Below are 27,997 nucleotides of genomic sequence, written 5' to 3' on the forward strand. Positions count from 1 at the left end.
ATCATTTCAGCATTTGCCGCTAGGTTTTTATGCTCGGAGGTTGTGAGGAAAAGGTGTGGAATAATATCAGTCGTGTTATGCTATGAAGAATGAATGAATTGCGGTTATTTACATAGTTTGTTGTGGTATTAAGATTTCACTATGATGTAACGTCGTATATGTAAAACAAATGTGTAGTATCAAGAATTCGAGACATTTGTAACCTGACTAGCAACAGTGTGAATCTGTGGTTATCTTGTGTTAAAAACGTTTCGTCATAAATCGAGACATGGTTTTCGGGTACATGAATAAGCAAGTACTGACACGGATAGTGCAGTTTTCAAGAAGTAGTGGTTTAAAAGTTTTAACTAGTTCGTCATGTAGAAACCTTCCTATATCAAGTCCATTTCGTCGTGTGTCAATGACAAGTCCTGCTCTGAAAAAGGAAAAGTAAGTTCGTACATTGCAGTCGGTCAGTTGTGTGTCTAGGTCAGAGTGCATTATTATTATTATTATTATTATTATTATTATTATTATTATTATTATTGGAGTATGTTTAGTACAAGGGGTCCAGAAGCACGTAAAAAACACAAAATTTACAGGAGAAATGAGTGATGTAAGTACTTAGACGTAACATAACGTAACCAAATCTAACCTAACCTAATATAAATTAACGTAAGCTAACCTGAACTAACCTAATATTAGTAGAAATAAGCGAAATTCTATCATTTTTTGGAAAATTATGTGGGACTCCTACACTAATATAACATAAACTAAACTAACCTAACGTAACCTAAACTAGCCTAACCTAACTTAAACTAACCAACCCTACCCTAAACTAACCAAATGTGAACAGAAATTACCAAAATAGTAACATTTATTTAGAGAAAAGATCTGGACCCCTTCTGCTAAACATAGGCCTTATTATTATTAAGGTAATCAGCCAGACGAATGCCAAATACCACGTAAAATACCGTATATTTAGTATATCGTACAAATTACCGTACTAATTGAGGGTGACCAAAGATAGTATACAGTGCTTTTATTTTTTAAATGCCTGTAGAGGTTGTATGTTATCGGCGCATTTAGGCATCTCGCTGATTCTAACGTGTAGATTAACAATAACAGGGCATAAAGATAATTACATTTTGTGTTGTGCTTAAAATCAATTCCTGACTGGGAAGTTTTTATTATATTTTAACTTTACATTTCTACTCAGCATGGGCGCACGAGGATATTGTTTAGAGACCAACCGGGAAATGGGAAGCGTGGGAGCTAAGACAGACGAGTACTCGAAAATTTTTTCCAGCTAGTGGCACCTATGTTCCTAATCTGTAGGAATAGTTTTTAATAGTTTGGTATAAGAAATACAGGGCAATGTCTGATAACCAATAACTTACTGTATGTTACATTGCGCACATCACATGTTTTCTTCTCGTTCCTGTAGACTGTCATAAACATTTAACAAATAAGTTGTTTGGTTAAATTTATTTCTTTGTTTCGCATACTTCCAGATACAACTTGTAAGGCACTTCAAATTCGAGTCGTTAACAATAGACAACAGTGAAAAAGGAGGTTTGATAGAGCTTATATTTAAATGCACGATCTCGGCATTATATAGGTGGAACTGGGGAAAATCCTTGGAAGTAACTAAGGATAATTCTGTACGTGGTTTGAAGGAAGTTTTTGCTTTGGTCATTTCATTCAATTAATCGATTCGTAGGAAACTGGTTCCTCGGAACAATTCGTTAACATTTAAGGCATTATGCCCGTACGCTGTTGGTATTTTGTCCCGCAGGACGGGCCGTTAATGTTATGTTATGGCTGTGGGGACGAGGGTTTTTAGGTGTTTTTAGCCCCATATGTTCTCTTAGTTCTTTCGGCTCATTTCAATGTAGTAGTCTTTGAAAGGATGTACCATAAATAGTTTCACAAAAATATTTATTTGATATTTTATTAGCCAAAGCATCCAGCATAATCTTAATACAAGAATAAATTCCCAGATGTGCTAAAATGTATTGTTTGTAATTATATAATAATATTTGGCCGGCATTTATCGTTTTCTTCTTACTAGTATGAAACAAAATGTCTTCATTAGAATTAAGTTAATTATTATTTATGATATACATATTTGTATAATTTGCACTGAATCTTGCATTATTTGTGCACTAATATCAGACATTTATATGCAGTTTTCTAGAAAGCAAAATAATGTCGCAGCTGTAATATACTACAATGAGAACAATTTAAAGTGTTGATTTTTGCAACCCATATGTCTGTGTAGTCCCACTATATTCATGTATGAATACCGGTCATTTCCTTTTATGTAAAGTAACAAAATTATTTACCACCATTGAACCATTTACCAGTATTGTACACCATTCGTAAGTGATACAGTGCACTGTCTATGTGTATCTTGCCTTGGTATGATATTTTTCGAAGTACATGGGGACACAAAGTCCTACGTTACATTCTCTACAATACCAGCTACTTTCCTTTCGAACATGCTTTCCAGTATTTGCTTTGCCTATATCAGAATACACATTACATGTCCTCGCTGTCCTTGTCTTTTTTGCTGTACACTCGAAACTTAATACGACCGCGAAAAGAACAAATACCATCATCAATAGTAATATTTCATTCTGGGTTGAAACTACTACTGCATTATTTTACAAAATAATCTAAATATGGCCTTAGTTTGAGGAGGCGGTCAGGGTTAGGTTTACTTGCACTTACGAATTTTGAATTGTCATTTAAATTAAGCATGAAGAAAATTGACATAAACCTGTCGCGTGGCATCAAGCTTCTTGCAAAACTCGTCAGAAAATAATGGCATTGTCGACCAATAATCCTGCAATTTCGGTAGCTGAACAACCCACATATGAAGAATAATTACAAAGAAGCAGGGTTGGCAAAAACCATAGTTTTTATTTAAAAAAAAAAAAAAAAAAAACAGATTTTTTGGGTTTAAACCAGGTTTTTTTTGGTTTAAATAATTTACTCTATGTATTTATATTAAATATAGACAGAAATTAGTTTGTTTCGCCTTGGTGTTATTATGCAAGAACAAGGTTATGCTGAAAGGGATCACAAGCTTAAAGCGGAATCCAAAACGCTTCTCGGCCTACATCCAACAGAAAGTGTCCGTTTGGACACGAAACCGGGACTAATTGGTCACAAATGAGATTGCCGACTAACTAACTCTATAACCTATGGAACCCGGAGGTTCAATGCCGCGTTCACAAAAGCTCTCCACTGACTTCTATCCTTAGCTAACTGCATCCAGTTTCTACTTTGTATTCCAGTCTCTGCGAGATCCATCTTAATATTGTCCTCCCATCTGCGCCTAGGTCTTCCTAATGGTCGTTTTCCGATTGGTCTTTCAGTCAAGACTTCGAAAGCGTTTCTACTTTCTTCCATTCTAGCTTCATGACCTGCCCACCTAAGACTCCTAGACTTGACGACCCTAATAATGTTAGGTAAAACGTATAAATTATGTAGTTCCTCGTTATGAAGTTTCCGCCATTCCCAATTCCCGTTCCTCTTGGATCCAAATATTCGTCTCAGGATCTTGTTCTCAAATACTTTCAGTCTATGTTCTTCCCTCAGAGTAAGCGACCATGTTTCGCAACCATACAGAACAACAGGCATGATTATCGTTTTGTATATTTTAAGTTTCAAATTTCTCGACAGAATTCGCGACGACAAGAGATTTTGAACCGAATAGTAACACGAATTCCCTGCTTTTAGTCGACATTTAATTTCTTCGTGAATATGATTTTCCTCTGTTAATATTGATCCTAGATATTTGAAACTATCCACTTTATCAAAAATATTTAATATTTTAACACACAGGCCTACTTGTTAATTTAATATTGTCAAGAGTCATTTCAGAAGGACAAAAAGATAAACAGTTACACAAGTAAAAACATTATACAGAATTATATGTAAATCGGGAAATTCCCACCTTAACCATTGGGAAAATCCTGTTATTACTTTAAATATATTTGTATGTAAAATTTTAAGGTCAACGTATCATAATCACTACGCTAAAACAGGTATTAAATTACAAATTTGGTATGTAGATATCATTCAATAAAATTAAAACCAAGTGAAATCCAAGCTGATACTGGAAGCTACGTAGGCAGTTGATAAATTTTGCCAATTTCTATCAGTATATTTAAGCAATCTTGGCTTCTTTATAAAACAACAGGCATTCATTTAAGTAGAAATATATAATTTGGTTTCATTTCGTATGTTTAGGCGTAACATCTTTATGAAACACCAAGATTATCACGGAGAAGACTTTCGCTTAGAGGGACACCTCGAATCGCTACTTGGTTTACACTTGAAATATGGGTTGTGGTTCGACCGAGAATTGAACACGGGACCCCTTGATTAAAAGGTGAAAAGTAGATAAACGTAATGCGGATGGTTTGATATGTGGAAACGTCACCATGAAGTTCACACGATTTAAAACGTTTTTCATTTTTTTTTTTTTGTTTAAACCGGTTGTTTTTTTTTTTTTTTTTTTTTTTTTAAAAACAGCTGGTTTAAACCAGCCAACCCTGCAAAGAAGTAGTACAGTTCATAAAGTTTCAATGTAACCTACTTGTGCCACGTAGAATGTGGTTTCAACTTTCCTTGACGCAGCAACTGAATTTTATCAGCAGCATAACGATTGATTTCACATGTTTGAACATATCTGCTCCAATGAAGATAGAAAAACAATCTGACAGAGTACATGAAAGATCAAGAGCAACTTAAAACCCTTTTCTTCGAAAATAGCCAAACAAGGTTGGTCATCACGAGAAGACTATCTTCTGTCCTCCCTTGTACATTATGTGATGTAGTTGCACATAAATCATTCTACAAGCAATTATCATCATTCGCTACTGTCACTTTCTTCGTCACTTTATCCTAACTGAAAGTTTGGATTTGCATCTCCTTCTACATCAATGTCCCCTATATTAGATCCTGCCAATTCACCAAGCATGTATAATATTATCAGCATCCACATGCTCACGGCTGTGTGTGGAAGCCATTTTGTCAAAGTGCACATCTCGAGGTCAGCTAGGAAGAAGGAACACTAAACGTAGTAGTGCTGACATATGTTGGCTATATGGCTAATGATACACTTCTCTGCAATGCAATAGGGACGAATGCAGTGTTGGGTACGTGTACGGCCGTTATGTTGCATTTAAAATGCGAAACGTACGTTGTACGGGCAACGTGTAACACGCCACGAAAATGATTTCACGCTCCGTGCCATAAGTGTTAAATATCACTATGGAACCCTTCCTCACGAATCGAATCATATAAAAATCATACTGGTTCTGACTGACGATTCTACAATTATTTTGAGCATTACCAGATTCTAATGTTGATGGATTTAGAGCCTTCCCATCTTGACACAGTTCTAAATTTATCAAAACTTGAAACATGTGATATATAAAATAATAATAATAGAAAAGACTACAGCAAGAACTACCGCATTTCTCGTCTGCTATAAAGGGCACACAGTAGACAGTAAGAAAACAGAAGCAAATGATCAATGCCCTAAAGCCAAGAGAATGAATGAAAAATGTGAACCACATATTAGGACGAGCTATCTTACCCCGCCCCTTTCCCTTGAACAATTAAAATAAAAAAATAAAAAAAAAAAAAACGAAGAGCTCATCAACTTATATACTTCAGAGAGAGCAAACTCCCGACCAGAACCAACTATGTATCTTAAAGTAATGAAAAAGATGATTAGAAATAAATACTTAAAAATGTTAGTGTGATAAATATAGTTCGGCAGCTTGATTCGTGAATAAATATGTCTCAAACATTATAACTAGAACAAAATTTCCTACTCCATAGATAATAGCCGAACTGCATCACCATTTCTTCTAAACCATGTGTACAGCTCAAACCCTTCGAATGGCATCAAACATTATCAATATTTTGTTTGTGTGCTCCATTAATAGGATTGACAAAATGAGCAGTGTTTCACAGTTAAATGTCTCCACTGATACCAAGGACGAATTACCACTTTAAAAGGTGTTAACTTCATTGATACACACTAGTGTTCGCAATCGATATAAATTCAAATGTCTAGTTTGTTCTTTACAGGGCCATGCCGTGGACAATCAGCGCCCGGGGCAAGAGTATACGACGGCGCCCCCATACATATATTCCAAGTAATTTTTCCTTTCTTTTGCCCCTTTTTCTCCTGATTTTTTCGCCCCCCTTCGGCGCCCGGGGCCGTGTTCCCCCCTCCCCCGGCACGGCCCTGGTTCTTTATCAAAAGGAGCATCCACTATACATATTAGATAGGAAAACAGCTTACACACCAGGAAGCATCATACTTGGAATGCACCTGTAACAACGAAGCACAGCACATGAGATTAAATCATGAGCAAAACCACATGATGTCAAAGTCATATCCACACTTCTGTGCTTAAACAGAAAAGCAACAACCATCAACAATAAGTCACCACGTAATACTGGTAACGAACCTGGAACAGATACGTTCTCAAAACCGGAATTAAAAGATTCAAATCACTGAAACGAAGAATCAAATAAAATAAATGCAAAGGACCAAAGTATACGCTTACTTGTTTGAGCTCCGTCCCTAATACCTTAGTTATAAACTAACTAACTAACTCTATGGCCTATGGAACCCGGAGGTTCAGTGCCGCGTTCACAAAAGCTCTCCACTGACTTCTATCCTTAGCTAATTGGATCCAGTTTCTACTTTGTATTCCTATCTCTTCGAGATCCATCTTAATATTATCCTCCCATCTGCGCCTAGGTCTTCCTAATGGTCGTTTTCCTATGGGTCTTCCAGTCAAAACTTTGAAAGCGTTTCTACTTTCTTCCATTCTGGCTACATGACCTGCCCACCTAAGCCTCCTAGACTTGACGACCCTAACAATGTTGGGTAAACCGTATAAACTATGTAGTTCCTCGTTATGAAGTTTCCGCCATTCCCCATTCTCGTTCCTCTTGGGTCCGAATATTCTTCTCAGGATCCTGTTCTCAAATACTTTCAGTCTATGTTCTTCCCTCAGAGTAAGCGACCATGTTTCGCATCCATACAGAACAACAGGCATGATTATCGTTTTATATATTCTAAGCTTCAAATTCTTCGACAGAATTCGCGACGACAAGAGATTTTGAACCGAATAGTAACACGAATTCCCTGCTTTTAGTCGACATTTAATTTCTTCGTGAATATGATTTTCGTCTGTTAATATTGATCCTAAATATTTGAAAGTATCCACTTTATCAAAAGTATTATTTAATATTTTAACGCCTCCACAATTTGCCGTATTACGGTCCCGACGCACTTCCATGTATTTAGTTTTCTCTGCATTTACTTCTAAACCCATGTCCCTGCAAGCGTTTAATAAGATCTCTCCATTTATTTCTACTTTTCTCCTATCATCCCCTATTAAATTTACATCATCAGCATATGCCATAACCTGGTGAATACCGTTCAACTGTAGGCCCTGGTTGCTATCTTTGATTTTCCTTATGGCGTATTCCAGCACAAAGTTAAATAATAATGGCGACAACGCATCTCCTTGTTTCAGGCCATTTTCGACGTGAAAACTCGTGGAGAAAAATAAAAGTCTTCATAATACTATAGTAGGGTGTTGTTTATAGTGCTGTTTGGTAAGAAAGTAAGGATTTATTATTTTTGTTATTTCTGAATAGTGCGTAGTTTGCAACACTTAAACGTTGGAAGATTCTAATTTGGTGAAGTAATACAATACAGACGAATAGTATCTAATGAATAGCAAAGAAAGCGTGAAAATAGGAAACATTTGTGCAATTAAGAATGAAGTCTGACGGAAATGAAAGAGGTTTATGAGTATCTAATCCGGGACCGCCATCTGCGGAAGTGTAGCTGTTTTTTTTTTATTTAGAACAAAAACAAAGTAAATGAAGTATTTAAAATTATTTGGAATAAATATTTGCTAAAATCAATAGATGATTTTTATTTCTTTTGCAAATGGAACGCTTATTTCTAATCTAAGTCATATGTTATTATGTATAGTTGTGAAAACTACTAAGATTCACTCATGACTGACGAATACTGGTTCTGAGTGAAGAAGAACTATCATTGATTTTTATTTTGGGAAGAACAATCAAGTTCCGTTTGTGATCGTCGCCATCTCTTGCTTTCTTTGCCCTGTGATTTGGGAATGGCTTCGTCTGTTTTTTGGTGGAGCACATCTGTAGTTGTTTGAGAAATAAGTGCTTTTGATTTTCAGGAACAGGCAATGATATTTGGTGTTCGTCGATAACGGTCCCATTCTAAGTCATACTGTGTAATGGGTGTGGATGTTGTAATATGATGAGTAACATAGAAGGGAAACTGACTTATGCCGCTGGTGACTTAGTGGTAGAGCATTCACCATTAAGATTCATGATCTTGTTAAGTATCTTATCAACTGTAACCTTTTTTACGTTCCCTGGCTTTCCTTACGGGTTATTTCTTTCCTGGAATTATTTCGGTAACCAATGCTGAAATGAAATTTCAGGTGTTAAGTCTCACGTTTATGCCCTTTACGTAAAAGAAAACGGGTGGTTAATGACAGTAAATTATTATAAAGTGTTTAGTGGAATGAGAATGTAGGAGGAAACGGAAGAACACTGAGAGAAAACTCGGATATCGTTTGCCCACCACACTTGTTTATTTGGTCTGGGGATCGAAGCAGATGAACGTTCTGATCCTCTTTATCATCAACTGCCAGATACTAACGGAGGAAAGGACACAGAAAGATTATTATATGTTAATCGAATCATGGAAGTGGGTCTTATAAGGTCCTAAAGTTAGTACATACTTTACTTCACACGAGAACTTGAACGAAAGCGGTCTTCGGTGTTTTTTTGCTAGAGCGGAAACATCAGTCGGGTTCGTTAATGAAGTCAGTTCGTTTCATATTTTAATGTGTAACAGTGACTTTAATGGTAGACATCCATATCATGTTCTACTATTGAAACAAATGAATGTAATTGTATAGCGCTAAAAGTTACATATCACGCCGTTAGATGGCAGCAAATTTCTCTACCGGAAGAAAATGAAGCTTGTAAGTATGATCCCTTTTGGTGATACCCTACTTACACTCTGTAACAGTTAAACATAAATAAAGCAGTCTTAGACACAACTATTTACACACGGATTTACAGCCTCAAATACTTTACTTATTCCGTCTGAAAGTAATAATATACGGGGTTTCCACCGACCAAGAAAAATCAGGAAATTTTAAGTACGATTTTTTGCTTCTCAGATCCCATTTCTTCTTTGGCCTTACCCGGCTATTTGGCAGGGGATGTTTTATAAATTAAATTAGTTTGTTTTGGAAACTTTCTCTATCTACACATGCATACTATATGTATCTACATCTATAGTAGGTAAGGAACCCTCTGGTGGGGAAATATGTAGTTGCTTTTTTACTTTATATTTGGACCTGGAAATTTGTAAATCGTAACCTGGAAGGCATGGAAAAGTCAGGAAATAAGTGGGAACCCTGACATACAATAATTGCTTGTATAATCTCTGGATATAACCTAAAAAATTGTGTTACCTATAAAGGACATTTCCCGTATCCTATTTCTGAGGAAATAGCTGATAAAGGTAATGTGATTAGTTGGTGAATTTCTTTTTTCTACATTTCCAGTCCAGATAAGTGTAGATTTTATTTCGTAGTAGGTTATTGATATATACTAATCGATTCAAATTTGGTAGAGAAATTCTTTATATGAGTGATTATAGTAAAAAAATTAAAATAAAACTAATTAGGAATGTTTCAAAATGAGGACTGTAATGTAGAAGATATTTATCTTAAGCGTAAAAAGAAAGAAATATATGATTCATGATTTGTGTTGGGGATAGTTGGAAGTGAGTGATTACGAGAAATTAACTGATAAATCGCACAAAGTTTATTAAAAAGGAACTTGTTCATTGCTTATTTATTGTTCATAGTTACAGGTAAAAATACCAGATAAAAGTAATGTATGTGTAAACTAGTTATTTAAGAGTTTACAAATAGAGTACGTCTGGAGATGGAAAGGTTTCAGTTGGAAGAGAGATTCAGTAAAGAACAAGGAAAGTAGAAAACGGCGTTACATAGTAGTTCATAAAGCAATATTTTATAGTTTTGTTGTTTATTAATTTGATAAGATGCATATTAAATACTAACATGCATTTGGTGGTATATTTATGATTACTTTCACCTCTACTCTTTCCGATCACATTTCGAGTTCGTATGGCCTTGGTATTCCATATTCCACGCACAATAGGGCAGACTAGTTACGAAAGTTATATTATGTTCATCAATATTATTTATTTTGCTTCGATATGTTCTTGTATTTTTTTTTTTTTTTTGTCTCGTAGATTTTCCTTTTGTTTTTATTTATTTATTTTCATTCTTCTCTTAGCCATGTTAATGAATACAGCCGTCTGCTCAAAATATATTGACTGAAAGTGTTTTGTTTGTTATCGCAAGTTGTTGTAGAGATAAGGGTAATGTTACCTTATGTACGAGAATTGTAGACGCCCTAAAATGCACGATTTTAGTTCTGCATTCCGCACAAAATACACACTTTTTAGAGAATTGTAACTAACGGGATTAGTAGTTTTTGGCAAAACTACTCCTAATCTGGCCTAAATTTCCATAACTCAGATCTAAGACGCACCTTGATCTGCAGGCCAAAAAAAAAAAAAAAAAGTGTGTCTTAGAATCGCGTAAAATATGGTATTTGGTCCGTGTCTGACGTACCCTGTACTTGAGTACATTGTTACGAAGATAAAAAAATGTTTATCGGTAATCAGTAGAATATCTTCTTGTGTTTGCGAAAATTTCTGTTAATGTATTCCTAAACCTTGTCTATTTATATAGCTGTAATAATTTTGCTTAATTCTTTTCAGAGTTCGAGTGACGTTCGTAACGGCAGGCGGAGATCGACTTGTAGGCGAAGGGAAGGAAGGAGATACTCTGTTAGATATTGTTGTTAACAATTCATTGGATCTAGATGGATATGGTAGGTCAAATTCACTGTTGTTATACGTATATTATACTATAATTTGTAAGTAATTATTAGTTACTGCATATAAATTGTACTCTTAATTGTATTGTACTGTTTCGACAAGATCTTTCGTCTTCATTGGTTGCTGAGGGTAATTCACACATAGAGTTGCTGTCTGTTCTCAGAATGTCATGTTGTACTAATTGCGTGTGGCTGATTAAACAATGATGAGTAGAGACGCGATTTTGGGGTAAATAAGAATTCGTAATTTCGTTATAAAAATATTCGTAAACCGGGATAACATTGGTGAATGAAAATTCAATGTAAGAACACTATTTTCCTTGGCAATTACAATTAGTTACCTTTTATTTCACCTTAATTTCCACTTATCAATCATCATGACATGAGCTCATGCATGACTACATTAAACCATATTTGTATATTTAAAAAAATAACAATAAGCATCCTTATTGAATAAAAGTATTTAAAGAAAGAAAAAAAACACAGAGAGGACATTAATAGAAAAAAATTAACTTAAGTGTTTACAGGTTACTTATGCAAATAACACGTAAGCATTGTCTCAATGTTTTCTGGTGTTAAATTTGTTCTTTTGTCGGTATGTCATTATAAGAAAGAGAGCCCTCTCCACATCAACTTTCGAAGCAGATATGTACACTCATGTCCAAAATGATTGTCGCATATCTATAATTGTCTTATTGTAAGAATATAATTTGATAATGATTTTGCAGGGCACTTTTAATACTGATACTATGTGTATAATTGGGAAATGTATATTTGTGGTAAATTTCATAGGAAAAGAATTATAAATACGAAAATTAGAATGAGTAAAACAAAATGTTGGTAAATGGACAAGAAAGTTTTATTTTCGTTTTATTGTCCTTATTTACTGCTCTTTTGACATGAAATTTACCACATACTTGTCTGCCGATTATACACATAGTAACATTATAAGAAATACCGGGTGAATTCGTTATCAAATTATATTCCTCCAACAACATATTTATAGATATGCGACAATAATTTTGGACATGAGTGTACATTAGTTGGAGACACTTTCCAGCGATTTTTGAATGCTCACCTAATATACCCTGCAACACTCCTTCCACACTATCCACTTCATCAGTAGATACCGTTTGGAGCTCATTTTGTAACTGCATGTAAAATTTCAAAAATTCATGGTCTGTTTTCTCTAAAATGGGAATTTTCATTACATTGCTAGAAAACTCACCATCAGGTTTTGCAAGTTTGAGTTAGGGTAGATAAATGACGAACTACTAGCAGTATGCAGAAGGGAGAAATAGCGGTAATGAATAAATCGTAAAAGCGTCGAAAAATTGTCACTTTTGCGTAAATTCGTGGAATATCGAGACTTCTTGCAAATTTCGCTAATTCGACAGAATTTCGCGTTTAATCGCGAGCGTTATATGGCCTGACAAATAGTGAAAACATTTTCATACAAAACTGATATATTTCAACTTTTCGCGTGTCACCAAAAAATCTTGTCTCTAATGATGAGATAAAACTCTTGCTAATACAAATTTCCTTATGCTTGAAGTTTTCTTCTTCTCTTTTCTCTTCACGTGACAAGCACTTTGTAGTAGGCCTTTTGTAACGACAAGTGTGAGGTAGAGCTACATTTGTAAAATTGTGTTAATTATTAAAACCTACTTGGAAGACATCCTAACGCAAAGAGCGAACAAGACTGGGACTTGAACCCGGGATCTTAGACACATCGTGCCCATGCGTTAACTACTACGCTATCCAGTCCGTTTCCCAGAATAACCACTCACTCGGAAGGTCGGTGCTCTCGTCTCGGAGCACGTGGGGTGTACCCACAGAACCCTGCTGTGATTAGACAATCTTATGTCCATATACCGAGCACCTTATGACGGTTGTGATTTCATATATACTAATAAAAAGAGGTAACATCCAATTTTTTATTTTACACAACATATCCTCTATAAGAGCGAATTCTAACGCAAAGAGTTAAGAAGTCATAAGATGCTCGGTATATGGACACAGGATTGTCCAATCACAGCAAGGATCTGTGGTACAACCCACGTGGTCCGAGATGAGAGCACCGATCTCGAAGGTGAGCAGCTGTTCTAGAAAGCGAACTGCGTGGCGTAGTAGTTAACGCATGGGTACGGTGCGTCGGAGGTCCCGGGTTCGAGTTCCGGCCCAGTCAGTCACTTTTTCACTCTTTGCGTTAGAATTTACACCTATAGAGGATTTGGTATGTAATATATATAAAAAAATGATTGTTTCTTACTTTCATTGGTATATAAGATTGCTGTAATAATCATTAACTCATAATACATCAAAGATTTCGTATTTTTTACGCAAGTTATGTATAAGGATAGAAATAAAAAGTTTTCACGTATGTTGCGCGTAACTGCTATATTTTATCTTCCCTTCTCTCAATCTTTAACTTGCCTTATGAACTGCAAGCATCTTCCTTATGAACCTTATGAAGAATTAAACCGAGATGCGAATCATATACTGGCCAGATGGTCCCTTCCTCATCAATATTCCACTGGATAAGCTTCCAAAAAACTGTACAACTCCTAAAACTTCGTCTATTTCACAATTCATTAACGAAGCTTATCCAGTGGAATATTGATGAGGAAGGGACCATATAGCCAGTATATAATTCGCATCTCGGTTTAATTCTTCATAAGGTTCATAAGGAAGATGCTTGCAATTCATAAGGCAATTAAAGATTGAGAGAAGGGAAAAATAAAATATAGCAGCTATGCGCAACATACGTGAAAACTTTTTATTTCTATCCTTGTACATAACTTGCGTAAACAACACGAAATCTTTGATGTATTATGAGTTAATGATTATTACAGCAATCTTACAAGTGGTTTCCAATGATTAGCATAATTCTACAATGAAAAAAAAAAAAAAAGAAAAAGAAAGAAAAAAGAACTGAATAAAGATACGAATCACTCTGACTCTCAACCATTCATACATATTCATATGCAAAAAACACTTTTGAATTTAATAAAGCATTTAAATTCACGTTTCTTGAGTTTTACTTGGCATTGTGAAGGATACAGAAGCATAGTAGCTTTAAGATTTCGATTAAGATTGTGATGTTGAGTAAAATACATAAGAGATTGAAGAGTCTGTGATAATTGGATTTGATAACCATAGATTGGATTTGATAACCATATCAAATTAGTATTTGATCGTAGATATTTGTAAGCTTAACCATTGCTATTATATGTACACACACCAAAAGGCAAATCACATCTGCTTTTCTCTTACTTCCTATTTTTACCAAAAGGAACATTAGTTTCTGTTACACCATTGTTTTCACATAAACTTTCTCCAAATCAAAGGTTTCATCGTTTACTTTTCCTGTCCATTGACCTCTTTAGCAGAAATCAATAGCTTGTTGGTATTAGCACTTATATGGTTAACGTATGGCGGGTCAGTGGCAGCTTATGCCTTTCTGATTTTGCGTTTGGCTATGGGTCCACATCTTATATAGCTTTGATGCTGAGGAGAAACCTTAAACTCCAGATTTACTAACATGTTTCTGAAAGAACAAGTGTCGAATATAAAAAGAATATGGAATAGCCTCCAAGATACAGTAGCTGTGGACCACGGAGAGGCGCTGCACGTAATTGTATTGCTAAGTTTGAAGAATCTGAACTCACGCTGAATGGAGTAACGTTCACACCACTTTCTTCGAGCCGAGTAAACGTTTAAGACAAAAGAATGATACTGTTTATCGCAGATTTAGTGTAGAATGAAACGTGGGAGCTCCCAATTGAACAAACGTTAATGAAACTAGTTTTCACTAATTACAGCTCTATCAATCACTAATCGAAAAAATGTTTCGAATAATATTTACTTAATTTTTCCCGTAGAATCGGAATCTGCTCTAAAAAAATGAGAATCATAAGTTTTCAAAGTTGCTCCCCACTCTACCTTAGTGAATTTCCCCCACCAAAATATTAACTTTTATTTTGAACTTTTTTTTTTTCGTTCGATACTTATTTCTTTAGATATTTTGCAGTCTCAAGTTAGTAAACTCACTCTATATATGAGGACTTTTAGAGCCTGTAAATCATTTATCAGTGCAAACTACAAAATCAAATCCACAGTTTCCGTTCAGAAGTAGTAGGAGTGTATAGGGCCAAAACTTCAAATTTCTTCTTGTTCCTCTTTTGAGAAATGTGACTTTTTTTTTTCGGAGCCAAAAATTGCCATGAAGAACTTTCAACTCAGCTATATTTCACCATTTCTGAAAACCTTTCTAAGACACAGTTCTTGTGCAGAAGATCTCATTTTGTGTCAAGTACTTTTGATTTTACAGGGTTTCGAAATTGAAAACTTTTGTGCTTGTAATGGTTGCATTCGGGATCTTGAAAATCCTTTTATCACAACATTAACCTGCTTTTATGTACGTTTTATCAGAGATTAATATCGTTACTTTAAGGTAGTACAAACCACAGTTTTCTATCTTTCGTCGTAACAGTGCAGAGCCAGTTCTCTACAGCAGTGGTTCTCAACTGATGTGTCGCGACACAGTGGCTGTCACACAGTCCGTTAAGGTGTGTCACGAAATCTTAGAATTTAAAAATCATGAAGAATTTAATAATAATTAGTTAAAATCGAGACAGACTGTACCAGTCAAAACACCTTCAGCTGTAGCAATAATGCTCAGTGCTATATAGAGTCATTATAAAAGCTAATTGGTTTTACTGTTATATTATTGATAAAATAAGAATATCAAAGCAGTGTTGGGCAAATTTCAATTGAATTAACAATTAACAATTAATTTGTAAATTTAATTGTTAATTGCAATTAACAATTGAAGTAAGTAATGGTTAATTGTTAATTGCAGTTGGCCATTAATAATGGAGAATCAATTGCAATTAATCAATTGATTGAAAGTAATTGCAGTGGAAAGTAATTGCAATTGAAATCAGAAATTCAATTGCAATTGAAATTAATTGGCAATTAATTCAATTGCAATTGATTTCCACAGCAATTACTTTCAATTGATTGATCAATTGCAATTGATTTTCACTGATTAATTTTCAACACTGTAGTTCAGAGAGGGCGTGGGGCAATGAAAACTTTAGCCACGACCAATTGATTCACCACCCATCGTGACCCACAACCCACCGTGACCCACTCTGACCCACCACCCGCCATGAACCACTTTCACCCACTGTGACCCACAGACCTACCAAAACCCATAGTCATCAACTCTGACCCATGATTCAAGCCCTCTTCTCTACTGACTAAAGAGTTTAAACTTGTAATAAAACAAGCCTATGAAATTATCACTCATCGGAGTTTGAATTTCTACGATCAATCGCTCAAGCATCACTCTATTACAATAAGGACGGATCTGACCTTTCTAATATAAATAAAATAAAGAGTTTGTTCGTGTCTGTCTGTCTATCTTTGTGCGGCCTGCGAACCAGACGAGTGGACCGAAACTTTTCAAAATTTGGTCATGGGTAGCTTGGTCTAGGCCCCAGATCAAGACGAAGAGTTTTTTTCAAATTTCGAACTAGGGAGGTCTCAGGGGGACGTTTACCGAGACCGGCCTGGAGACCAGACAAGTTGACCGAGAGCTACCGAATTGTGGTCTAAGATACCTTGGTCCAAATCCCACACCAAGGCGAAGTGTTTTTGACAAAATAGGGGGTCTCAGAAGGGCGTTTACCGGGACATGTAAAAGTAGTAAAAATGACCGTTATCAGTGTCGATTTCATAGTTTTCGCGGTCGCTGAGATCAATGGTAAAACTCTGATCGCATTAACTTCCGAATTCACCCTATTCGGCTGCGGGCCGTGGGTTAACGGGGGGGGGGGGGGGGGGGCGAAACGTAAAAGTAATCCAAAATGACTGATATTAGTGTCAAATTCATAGTTTTCGGGGTTGCTGAGCTCAATGGTGAATCTCAAAAACGCGTTTACTTCACATTTAGCCCCCATTAGCAAAGGAAGGGGGCATTATAAAGGGGATCACGAGACATGTAAAAATAATCCACAATGACCGATATAAGTGTCAAATCCGTAGTTTTCGCGGTGGCTGAGATCAATGGTGTTACTTTCATTAGCGATGATTGTCAAATTTAGCCACCATTGTTTGCGGGCCGGGAATCATCGGGAGTGGGGAATTGCGAGACATGTAAAAATAATGGAAAATGACCGATATTAGTGTCAAATCCATAGTTTTCGCTATCGCTGAGATGAATGGTGATACTTCCACAGGCGTTGACTTCCAAATACAGCCCCATCGGCTGCGGGCTAGAGGCGTTTTTTCAAAATTGGAACCAGAGGATCATAGGAGCTTTTACTGGGATATGTAAAAGATAGTAGAAAATGGCATTTGTTAGTGTCACATTCATAGTTTTCGCGGTATCGGCTGGGGCTTAGAGGAGATTTTCTTCACAATTCGAACCAAGGGGGTCTGAGGGGGCGTTCACCGGGACATGTAAAAGTAGTAGAAAATGAACAATATTTGTGTCGAATCCATATTTATCGGGGCTGCTCAGATGTATAGTGACACTCCAGATAGTGTTTACGTTCAAATTCAGTCCCCATCGGCCTTCCCAATGAAAACACACTACGTTGTTGGATATATATTCACAGAAAATATATCTAATTTTAGAAATGTTTCTTAATTGTTCTCCTGCTGTTCAGTTTGTTTACATTGATATTTTATCTGATCATTTTGACACATTTCCGGTGACGCACAAAACGTGGAAATAGGGGAACGAAACGACACGCAAAATCACTAGTCGATGCGAAAGGAAAGACCTCGAAATTCGATAGTGGCGGAGCAATGGGTCATTTTCGTCCCACCTTTGAGGCCCATTTTGACCGTCTTCCAGTGACGCACAAAACGTCGAAATAGGCGCACAAAAGGGTACGCGATGTGAAATTAAAGACTTCGAAATTCGATAGTGGCGGAACTCTTGGTCATTTTCGTCCCATCTTGGAAGCCCATTTTGACCCACTTCCGATGACGCACAAAACGTGGAAATAGGGGAACAAAACGGCACGAAAATTCACTAGTCGATGCGAAAGGAAGGTCCTTGAAATTCGTTAGTGGCGGAGCAGTGGGTCATTTTCGTCCCACATTTGAGGCCCATTTTGACCGTCTTCCGGTGACGCACAAAACGTCGAATTAGATGCACAAAAGGGTAAGTGATGTGAAATTAACGACCTCGCAATTCGATAGTGGCGAAATTCTTGGTCATTTTCGTCCCATCTTGGAAGCCCATTTTGACCCACTTCCGGTGACAAACAAAACGTAAAAATACGCGCTCAAAACGGCAAGATACTGGCACTAAACGATGCGAAAGAAGCGACCTCGAAATTCGTTGGTGACGGAACAGTGATTCATTTTCGTCCCATCTTGGGGACCCATTTTAACCCACTTCCCATGACGAACAAAACGTGGAAGTAGACGCACAAAACGGCGCAACACGATGTGAAGGAAACGACCTCGAAATTCATTGGTGACGAACAGCAATAGCTTGTTCCGCCATATTTGTAGGTCCATTTTGACCCACTTTCGGTGACGCACAAAATGTGGGAATAGGCGCATAAAGCGACACAAAAGATGCAATAAAGATGCAAAACAAAGTACCTCGAAATTCGTTGGTCGGGGAACAGGTTAATGACGCCATGAGCACCAATATAAGTATATACTATAGTTCTTACCATCAAGGCTGAGAACTGTACAGTCCAATTTTTTAGCCAACGTAGCTCAACCGGGATAGTGGTGTCAACCGGCTCGGCTCGGTTCAACTAGCGTACAGCTTGAGCTGGCTTAGTTGGGATGACCCATCGACTGGGCTCAATTGAACCGATGGCTTGAGCCGGCTCGGTAGAGGCGAGTCATCGACCCGGCTCGATTGCAGCCAATGGCTCGAACCAGTTCCGTTGAAACGAGTCCATAGGCTGGGTTCGAGTCAGCTTAACTGAGCCGATGGCTCGAACCGGCTCAGTTGGGGTAAGCAATCAGCTCGGTTCGGTTCGGTTCGGCTCGTGTGAGCCATCGGCTCGAACTGGCTCGGTTGGATGAGCTGTTGGCTCGGTTCACTTCTCGATTCAGCTCGATAAGTGAATGAGCTGTGAGCGAGCCGCTTGAGTCGTTGACAACCCTAAATCCCGGTCGAGCAGTTTTGAACATGTTTGGCTGGAGTCCTATAACTTTTAACAATTTTTGGCTCGAGCCCGAATACTTGCTCCTCCTGAACTCAAACCTAGAACCTCGTGACCCATGTCCTTGCCTCTTGAAGATTTCTTGATGACCGAGATCGACAGTCAACTAATTTTTAGTATTCAAATACAAACCGCCTATATTCCACGTTTATACAGATACACGGTGGTATAATAATAATTAGTTATAGTAATAGTAGTAGTATCATTGATAATTATATTGTCTATCTAGGATACTTGAAGAGAGTAGTACTTGGAACTACACAAAGGATTTAGCTCGGATTGGCTCGTTTTGCCTCGACTCGATGGAAACTCGATCCGAATTCGAGTCGAGTTGGGGGAAATTTTTCGAACCGAATTCTTGAGTCGAGCTCAAAGATGTCTGCTTCGAGTCGAGTCGAGTTTTAAAGAAAACTCGCTCGAACTCGCTCGTGCCCATTCCTATTGTATGCATGACGGGCACATAGAATTCTTTCGAGGGAGATAGAACAATAAACATAATATATTTAAAAAACACTTAGTTTCACGGCTTTCTTCTCAGGTTGGCAAAGGGATGGTAGTTATCCAGCATTTCTTATAAGTACCTTATTTGAAATATGTAAAACAGTAACAAGTGGACAACACAATATACTCACATCTTCTTGTCTTCATTTTTAATTGCTGATTTCAATTGCAATTAACAATTACAATTAACAATTAAAAGTTTCAATTGTCAATTGCAATTAACAATTAAATTTTTCAATTGCACCCTTTGCGATTGACAATTAACAATTAAAAATTTCAATTGCCTAGTGACCAATTAACAATTAACAATTGACGAAAATTTAATTGCAAATTTTATGATTGAATTCAATTGCAATTGAAATTAATTGTCAATTACAAATTGAAATCAATTGCAATTAATTTTCAGAGCAATTACTTTCAATTGATTGATCAATTGCAATTGATTTCAATTGATTTTGCCCAACACTGTATCAAAGTAGCGTGTCGCGATGTCTGTACAATCGGTAAAGTGTGTCGTCGGTCTAAAAGGTTGAGATCCACTGCTCTACACCACTGTAAACCCATATTTTCACGCGAGGGGCCGCGGTGGCTCAGTGGTAGAGCGTTCACCTCTAGTGCTAGGGGTCTCGGGTTCAAACCCTGCTCCCGCCAAGTGAATTTTGTGGTGGACAAACACCGTGTGCGTGGGTTTTCTCGGGGTTCTCCCGTTTCCTCCCACTTACTTGATTCCACCATTTCATTCATTTCTCATAATCACCGTCTCCTTTAGCCTAACCGGCATAACCGTGGGACGTTAAACTCAAAGATTTCATTTCATTTTCCATATTTTCACGCGCGGCAGTGGAGAAAAAGGAGTCCAAATCGCAGATAGCGGAAGGTGAAAACAAATCTGATAATCTTCTCAGCACGTTGTTAGTAAGGTAACTTCGGTAAAAATACAAAAGAAGAAACAAACTGATGGTCGAGCATTCCCCTCCTCCTTGATTGGCATGGAATGACCTACATACAACTATGTTTAAAAATAAACGAAAAAAGAGTTTAAAAAATATATCATAAAAAGGGTAATTTAGGACTTTGTGATTTGGTAGAATATCGCTCATCACTGATGTGAGAGTATCTTGGTTCATGATTTAATGATAACCAACACTATATCCGTTAGTTACTTTTTTTTTCACTTGTTTTACCAGTTCTTCCGTCATTTTGTTACTTTCATGTATTTCCACCTCCTTTAAGCTTGTAAGGTATAATTGCGAAACATTAACTTAAAGATTTCGTTACAGGCCGCGGTGGCTCATTGGTAGAGCGCTCAGCTGTGGTGCGTGGTGTCTCTTGCTACATCCCAGCTCACCCCAAGTGAGCTTTGTGGTGGATTTTCCGTGTTTCTTCCGTTTGCTTCCCCATTATTCCACTATTTCGTTCATTATCATTATCACTGGGATATTAAACTAAATAAATAAAGATTTCGTTGTATCTTCTTTGTTCCTTGTCTTAGTGAACGTTTTGTTAAAAACCAAAGCAGTAAAAATATTCTATGTATGGGTTTCATAATATTTTAAGAGAAAATGTGGGTCTTAAAGAATCCTATTAGTGGTTGTTTGTTAATTGGTGAAATATCTAATTAGTGTAAATTAAATTTAATTATGTAACGAGATATCATGTGATAAAATAAATTTTCTGTCCAACATAGAATACTGAATCTAAACGATTTCGATAGTCTCTGTTACCTTGTTCAGTAGGATTGGGTAACTTTTCATAAATTCATGTTAAAGTGAAATCAGTCAGTAAAATGGTATAGTGCATTTTAGAAGCCTTGCGCTACGTAGTTCTTTCAAGCAGAACGCGTTTTCATTTCTATTTCATTTACACCAATTAACCTCTTTTTATTTATTGGAACAATTGTTCAAGTGCAAGGAATTGTTGAAAATCGTTTGTCATCATTCTTGAGCTGTACACACGAGAAAGTGCAAAATGAGATTGTGAGAACTGAAATAATTTGCCAGTAAGTTACTCAGTTTTACTGAAAGTACCGAGACCGTTTAGAATAGAATACTCAAGACTGGATATAGGAAGGGGTAAATACAAAACTTATGTGATCATTGTTCTAAATGTGCTTTGAGTAGATATTGTATTTGAGTGTTGAGTTGTTAGCAGGACATAACGTCTGGTGAAAAAGAAACTAAGATCTTGTGAGACAGGCTGAGTACTTGTATTTTTTTCTTTTTTGCTATCGTATTTTCTGTATCAGTAAACATATAATGCGTTAACCGATATGATTGAACACATTTAATGGTGTACACAAATGAAAACTAACTGATTCATAATTTTTTAGGCGCATGTGAAGGTACCCTAACGTGTTCAACGTGCCATCTTATCCTAAAGAAGGAGGATTTTGATCGGATACCAAATAAGCCTACGGATGAAGAATTAGACATGTTGGATTTGGCGTACGAGCTTACTGACACGTAAGTTACAGTTACAAGCTTTTATTTCATGAAGTTTGTCATAATAGAAAAGCGGTACAATAAGTTTTGCACAGATGATTATAATATTGTTATTAGTTGCTAATATGATGATGAAATTTTAGGTGAACATACCTTGATCCTTTGGCTAAAAGACTGTCACTCAGTTTAGCCTCCATTTGTTGTGACTTATCTTGTCCAAAGTTCATCCCATGCCTTGAATCCACTTTGCTAAAATTCAGGTGGCTGCCTTTTACATCGTTGTTTCACTAAAGAAATGAGGGTCTTGTCACTGTCAAATGTATTTCCTCGCAGGTGGGCCCTCAGATGACCCACAAAGGAAGAAATCCGAAGGAGCCAAGTCCGGACTATAGAGGAGCTGAGAGAAGATTTGCCTTCCCATTTTCATGATTGTCTGCTGTGTCATTACATTTTAGCTGTTTGAGACTTGGCATTGTCATGTTGGAGTTAGATGACCTTACCTTGCAACTTCGGTCTCTTGGTGTGGAGAGCATGTTGTACTATATACAGCGACAAACAATAACACTTCTTGTTAATTGCGGAGCCATGGTCCAAGAAGTCTATGAAGATGACACCGCACTGTTTCCAGGGAAAGGAGGCTATAAGTTTTTTTTTTCTTCTAGGAGAGCTAGCATGATGCTGGCGCGATTCAATGTGTGATTCCTGTAAATCGGAAGCAACTTCCTATGAATTAATGTGGCTGATTCATCACCGTTTTGAACAGGAATTCCATTACCGACCGTTGTCGGGTCTTGATGCCTACTTTGGTGTCGCTGTAATTTACTTGTAAACAATAGGAAACAACAATTCCCGTTTTGAACCTAAAGGATCAAAGTATGTTCACCTAGAATTTCGTCATCATCCTACAATTAATAAGAATACTATACCCATCTGTGCAAAACTTATTGAACACCTTTGTAATAATTTAAAATTATCGTTACTATCACCTCCGAGATCTTTCATACTTATATTGTTGGGAAATGGTTTGATTCTTGGTGAGAGTTCTTGGTTTAGATTTCACTATAGACTGTAGGTCCATATAGCATATAGCTTCAGTTTTGAAAGGGTGCTTAAACTTTTTTTAAGTCAACGAACCAAACAACCAATGACTTACCTTTGTGTAGCCAAATTTGAGTTTTAGCGTTTTGCGTCCATATTCATCATCGGAGTTGTGAGGAACAGTACTTAGTATGAACGTGGGCTCTGGAATTCGGTGCACAGACCGTTATGCAAGGTTATCCCTCACAGTATAGACTTCTCCACCACACTATTTCGCCTCCAATACCTAAATTACAGAACTATGTTTGCGGTCCCGGCTGTACGGGTTAAATTTCCGGCAGAGGCACATTTCTCGCTGTTGATCCATCATCTTCAGTGATATGTTAATTACTTAATAGTTAGCGAGCTGCGGTCTAGAAAGCTAGAAATAATGGCATGGAAACAGGTAAAATAGGGAGTTTTATTATTTTTCTGTCTTATTGTAGAGGTGACGTCACACACCCGGTTTGTGGTCACTACATTTTTTGACTCGAAGATAGAATTCTAAATATAAAGGAAGTCCACCTGGACTCCTTCTTCCTCTCTGAGCGGATAGTCTACAGGGTGTTTACTCAAATTCTAAAATGATACTGGAAGTACTGGAAATAGACTGGAATTTTGATCCACATACTGGAAAAATCATGAAACTGGTAATTTGTCAACAACTTTTTTGTAATTGTCTTAATAGTCTTAGAAACAATTTTGTATCCATTGAGATTGTAAATTTTTCCAAAGCAAGAGTTGTATACATTTTGTAGTTAGACATTTAAAGCAATAGGTGGAGTGAAGGGCTGTGAGGGGAGTTAAGAGGCCCTTTAAAAAATGTTAAAAAATCATTGTATTTAAAAAAATCAATGTTAACTAAATTTATTAAAAATAAAATATTCTTTTGATGGTAAAACAATTACAAACCTGAAATCATCAAGAGTGTGATTATTCCTAATGAGCTTTAAAAAATCATTATATTAGGTACAGGAATTTTGCTGATAGTTATACCGAATATACTGGAATTTTGAAAATGAAACTCAGTAGACACCCTGTTTTAAGAAAGTGACGTTATTCTTATCTTTTAATGGTGTTAAATTCACGATTTACTTGTAATTTTGTGGACTTATTATTATCAACTAAAATACTCCTCTTGATTTCAACCCAAAGCAATGTGCATATTGGAAATCCTTAAGGAAGTACCAAGTTTCACCGAAAACGAACACAGGTTAACTAAAAAGTGTTGAGCCTTCAGAGGTAAAATTGGGAATACATTTATTCTTATTTGAAAATAGTATTATAAAACCACTTATGCATCATTTTGTTTCATAACCTGCCATTTTTCCTCCAATACCAAAATCCCGTCACTATAGAATCCCTGTGGTTTCCGGTCAAACATTGTGACATATGGTTTCACAGACCTTTTTCGAAACTAACTTAACACTATTTAGGGAGTTCTGCAGAGATCAAAACAAATTATGGTCATAGGGTGCCATGTTTGGGCTATACGGCAGATGCATCAAAATATCTCAGCCAAGTTCTCTCAATTTCTGACCGCTTGTTAAAAGCGTATGTGGTGTGGCGTTCTCAGTGTGATATAGGATACCCTTTCTGCTGACCAGTTCCAGCCATTTCTTTTATTTGCTACGTGCACTCACCCTAATTGTTGACAATGCTGGTCCGAACCTATTGTTCTGCGCGGCAACAGTAGCTCGTGATGCACGATGCCTTTCCAATCCTATCAAACGCACAGCATAACATTTGTGAGCGTCAGTATGGGCTTTGTCACAGACTATGGAGCTTCTCGCTTTGACCTCGATCTTCTTCGCATATTGCTGTCATAGGTTATCCGCCTTCCATCACTCATGATCAACCGCTTCAAAAATGGCTCAAGTTCGTTACGTTTCAATAGAGATTCACAAATAGAAATTTGATGGAGTAAATGTTTTTGAGTCAGATAATGTGGTACCCAAACGTCGACCTTTTTGTAGCCAGCTTTTTGCGAATGGTGATGGACGTTTAGCTCGTTGGCTATGTCTTGACTGCGTACATGCCAGACTTTCGGTCCGATCTTTGCCTGAATATCGTCTACTTTTGCTGTAATTAGTCACCCATTGCGAAGAGCACCTTGGACATCTAAATTGAAAGCGACTGAACCATTTTTTGGCTGTTGCTTTTGATAATGTATGATGTTCATAAATAACAGAAATTTCTTCACGGGGCTGCGCAGCATTTGCGCCTTTATCGAAAGAAAATTGTAAAATGTAGCGTAGTTGTGGGAAATGTTCACTCGTCTTCACGGCGCAATATCTTATGTGTGATTATAAGAATACCAACATTTTTCGCACAGCTGCCAGCTGCAACTATTAGTTCTCAAAGACCTCGCTGAGACTCGTATACCCTGAGATTTAGAACACTAACTCCATCTAGTGCGCAAAAGACTCAATATTTTTTAAGACTACCTGATATTTCGAATGGTTGGGAAAAATATATTTGCTGGTTTTCACTCCCTTTAATTTGGACGGATTTCAACTGCAAGCTATAGTCAACTTTACCAGACCTCAAAGTTTCACTAAAATTTGGTTACACGTTTATTAAAGTTATCATGGCTCATATAGACAGATATAAGCATGTCAAATCGTCTGACAGTAGTTGTCTTACGTTCGCTTCAAGAAAACCGTGAATGTCTAATTTTAATTAGTGTTCATAGGGAGTAAATAACAATTTCTTTATTCTTTTAGGTCTCGATTGGGCTGCCAGATAATAATGACAAAGGAGTTGGATGGTTTAGAAGTCCGTGTGCCTGCCACAGTGAACGACGCACGAAATTCTTGACTTCAGTTCTCCCAATAGGAATACAGGAAAAGATAGTGGCATTATTTGTACACACAATAGAAAACAGACAAGGATCACGAATATTTGTATTTAGTGCATCTCAGGTCATTAGTATACAAACTGCTTAATTACATTGATTTTGTTATTTCTGTAAATTGGGGTAAGCGATAAGGAAGATATTTCTGTTCATTTCGTGTATTGGTTAAGAGAAGGGTTACAGGACTATTGTTAAGAATGATAAAAAGTTTTTTATGGGTTAATAACCTAATTAATAAATGGAAAAATATTAATTAATAGTCTATGTAAATAGATTTTCTTTCCAGAAATAAGTCTAATGTAGTAGTAATGAAATGAGAAATGCCAGCATTGTGATAATGGACAAATATCTTTGTTATTCTTTTTTGTATGAACCATATAATATTCCTTGTTTTTATGTAGTGTGACTTTCTGATGGAATAGTAAAAATGAATAGTTTTAGAAGGCTTTATAGATGTATGGTAAGTAAAAAGAACAAAAATGACTCCATGTTTGTGTGTAATATATATATATTGACATGATTATTACAAACAGAAAATTGTTGATAAAATAATGTTATATATTAACAGAATGTGTTTTGTTGTTGTTGGAAAGGCATCTACCTAGCAATTAGAGGACCTGGGTTTAATCGGTGGTGGCGATGGAGTTAATTATCTCGTTCTATCCATCCCCCAAATGCAGCTCTTAGGCCGGCTGCGTATTGACCACAGACAGGAGAGAGAGAGCCGTCAGTGCATTGACCGTCTGTCGGAGAGGCCTTTGTCTAGCATGGACTCAAGTGAACATACAGTACGAGGGTGTGAACCTAAGCTCATGAGGGGCACGGTGGCTCACTGGTAGAGCACTTACCTCTGATGTTTGGGGTCCCTGGGTCGATCCCTGGGTAAGTAAGTTTGTGGTGGACGTTGTTTTTTCGGGATTCTCCCGTTTCCTCCCACGTTCTCATTCCACAAATTCTTCCATCATCCGTCTCTCTCTGCTTAACGGGCATAAAAGTGGGACGGTAAACTGAAATATTTTGTACCTCGGCTCGGCTGTTGTGTTCTCTGGTCAATGCAGAGGGGGTCTTAGCGGGTAAAACTGCTTCTGTCAAATGGCTGTCTAGGGAAGTAAGTATGGCCGGAGCATTTGCTGATATCAGCTCCTTTTTTGTACAGAGGTCATTAAAGGCGGGTAGCTTCTTTCTCATCGCCATTTTCTTTAACCCCATGTCCCTGCCTTTAGCCTAAGGGTGACCATAAGAAATAAATGATGGTAATGAGAAGTGAAATAACAATAGTAATACCTGTTGCCTGAGCGAGAATCGAACTTTTGACAACCAAGAGTGAGGAGCATACCTTTCGGTTTGTACAGTTAATGGTTGAGATTGCTCTCATCCTTGAGCTTATCAAGAACGTTTTATATACACATCTTACTCATGGGAACTACCTGATATATGAATTAAGGGAGGAAGATACAGATTGTGATCAGAAAAATGGAAACACCTGAACGAAATTGCAACTTACCAGATTAATATGGTGTCGGGCCACCTTTCGCCTTCAGAACAGCCTTGATGCGACGTGGGATGGAGGCATAGAGGTCGTGAATGGTAGCAAGTGGAATTTTACACCATTCCTCGTGCAGGCCATCGGTCAATTCTGTGAAAGAGGATGGAGGTGGAAATCGTCGCCGGAGTCGTGTTTCCAAGACGGACCACAGATGTTCAATTATGTTGAGATCTGGGGATTGGGCGGGCCAGGGGAGGTGTTGAACTTCATTCCGATGTTCCTCAAACCACGCTGCAACAACGCCAGCTGTGTGAATGGGTGCATTATCATCCTGGAAAATGTCGTCATTGTCCGGTAACAACATCCGGACCATAGGATGCAAGTGGTCTCCTACAATTGC

The 27,997-nt window shown here is 37.2% G+C and overlaps 1 protein-coding gene across 1 annotated transcript; it reads left to right on the forward strand.

The window, feature by feature from the left end:
* On the forward strand, positions 1-26,681 carry Fdx2 (Adrenodoxin-like protein 2, mitochondrial Ferredoxin 2). Its single transcript, XM_081731813.1, has 4 exons — positions 1-429; positions 10,907-11,019; positions 22,066-22,198; positions 25,981-26,681. The coding sequence occupies exons 1-4, from the start codon at positions 269-271 to the stop codon at positions 26,072-26,074; spliced, it is 501 nt and encodes a 166-aa protein (XP_081587939.1). The 5' UTR covers positions 1-268; the 3' UTR covers positions 26,075-26,681.
* Positions 26,682-27,997: the final 1,316 nt, after the last annotated feature.

This window comes from Thermobia domestica, chromosome 1 (assembly GCF_964235325.1).
Source record: "Thermobia domestica chromosome 1, izTheDome1.hap1.1, whole genome shotgun sequence".
NCBI classification, from domain to species: Eukaryota; Metazoa; Arthropoda; class Insecta; order Zygentoma; family Lepismatidae; genus Thermobia; species Thermobia domestica.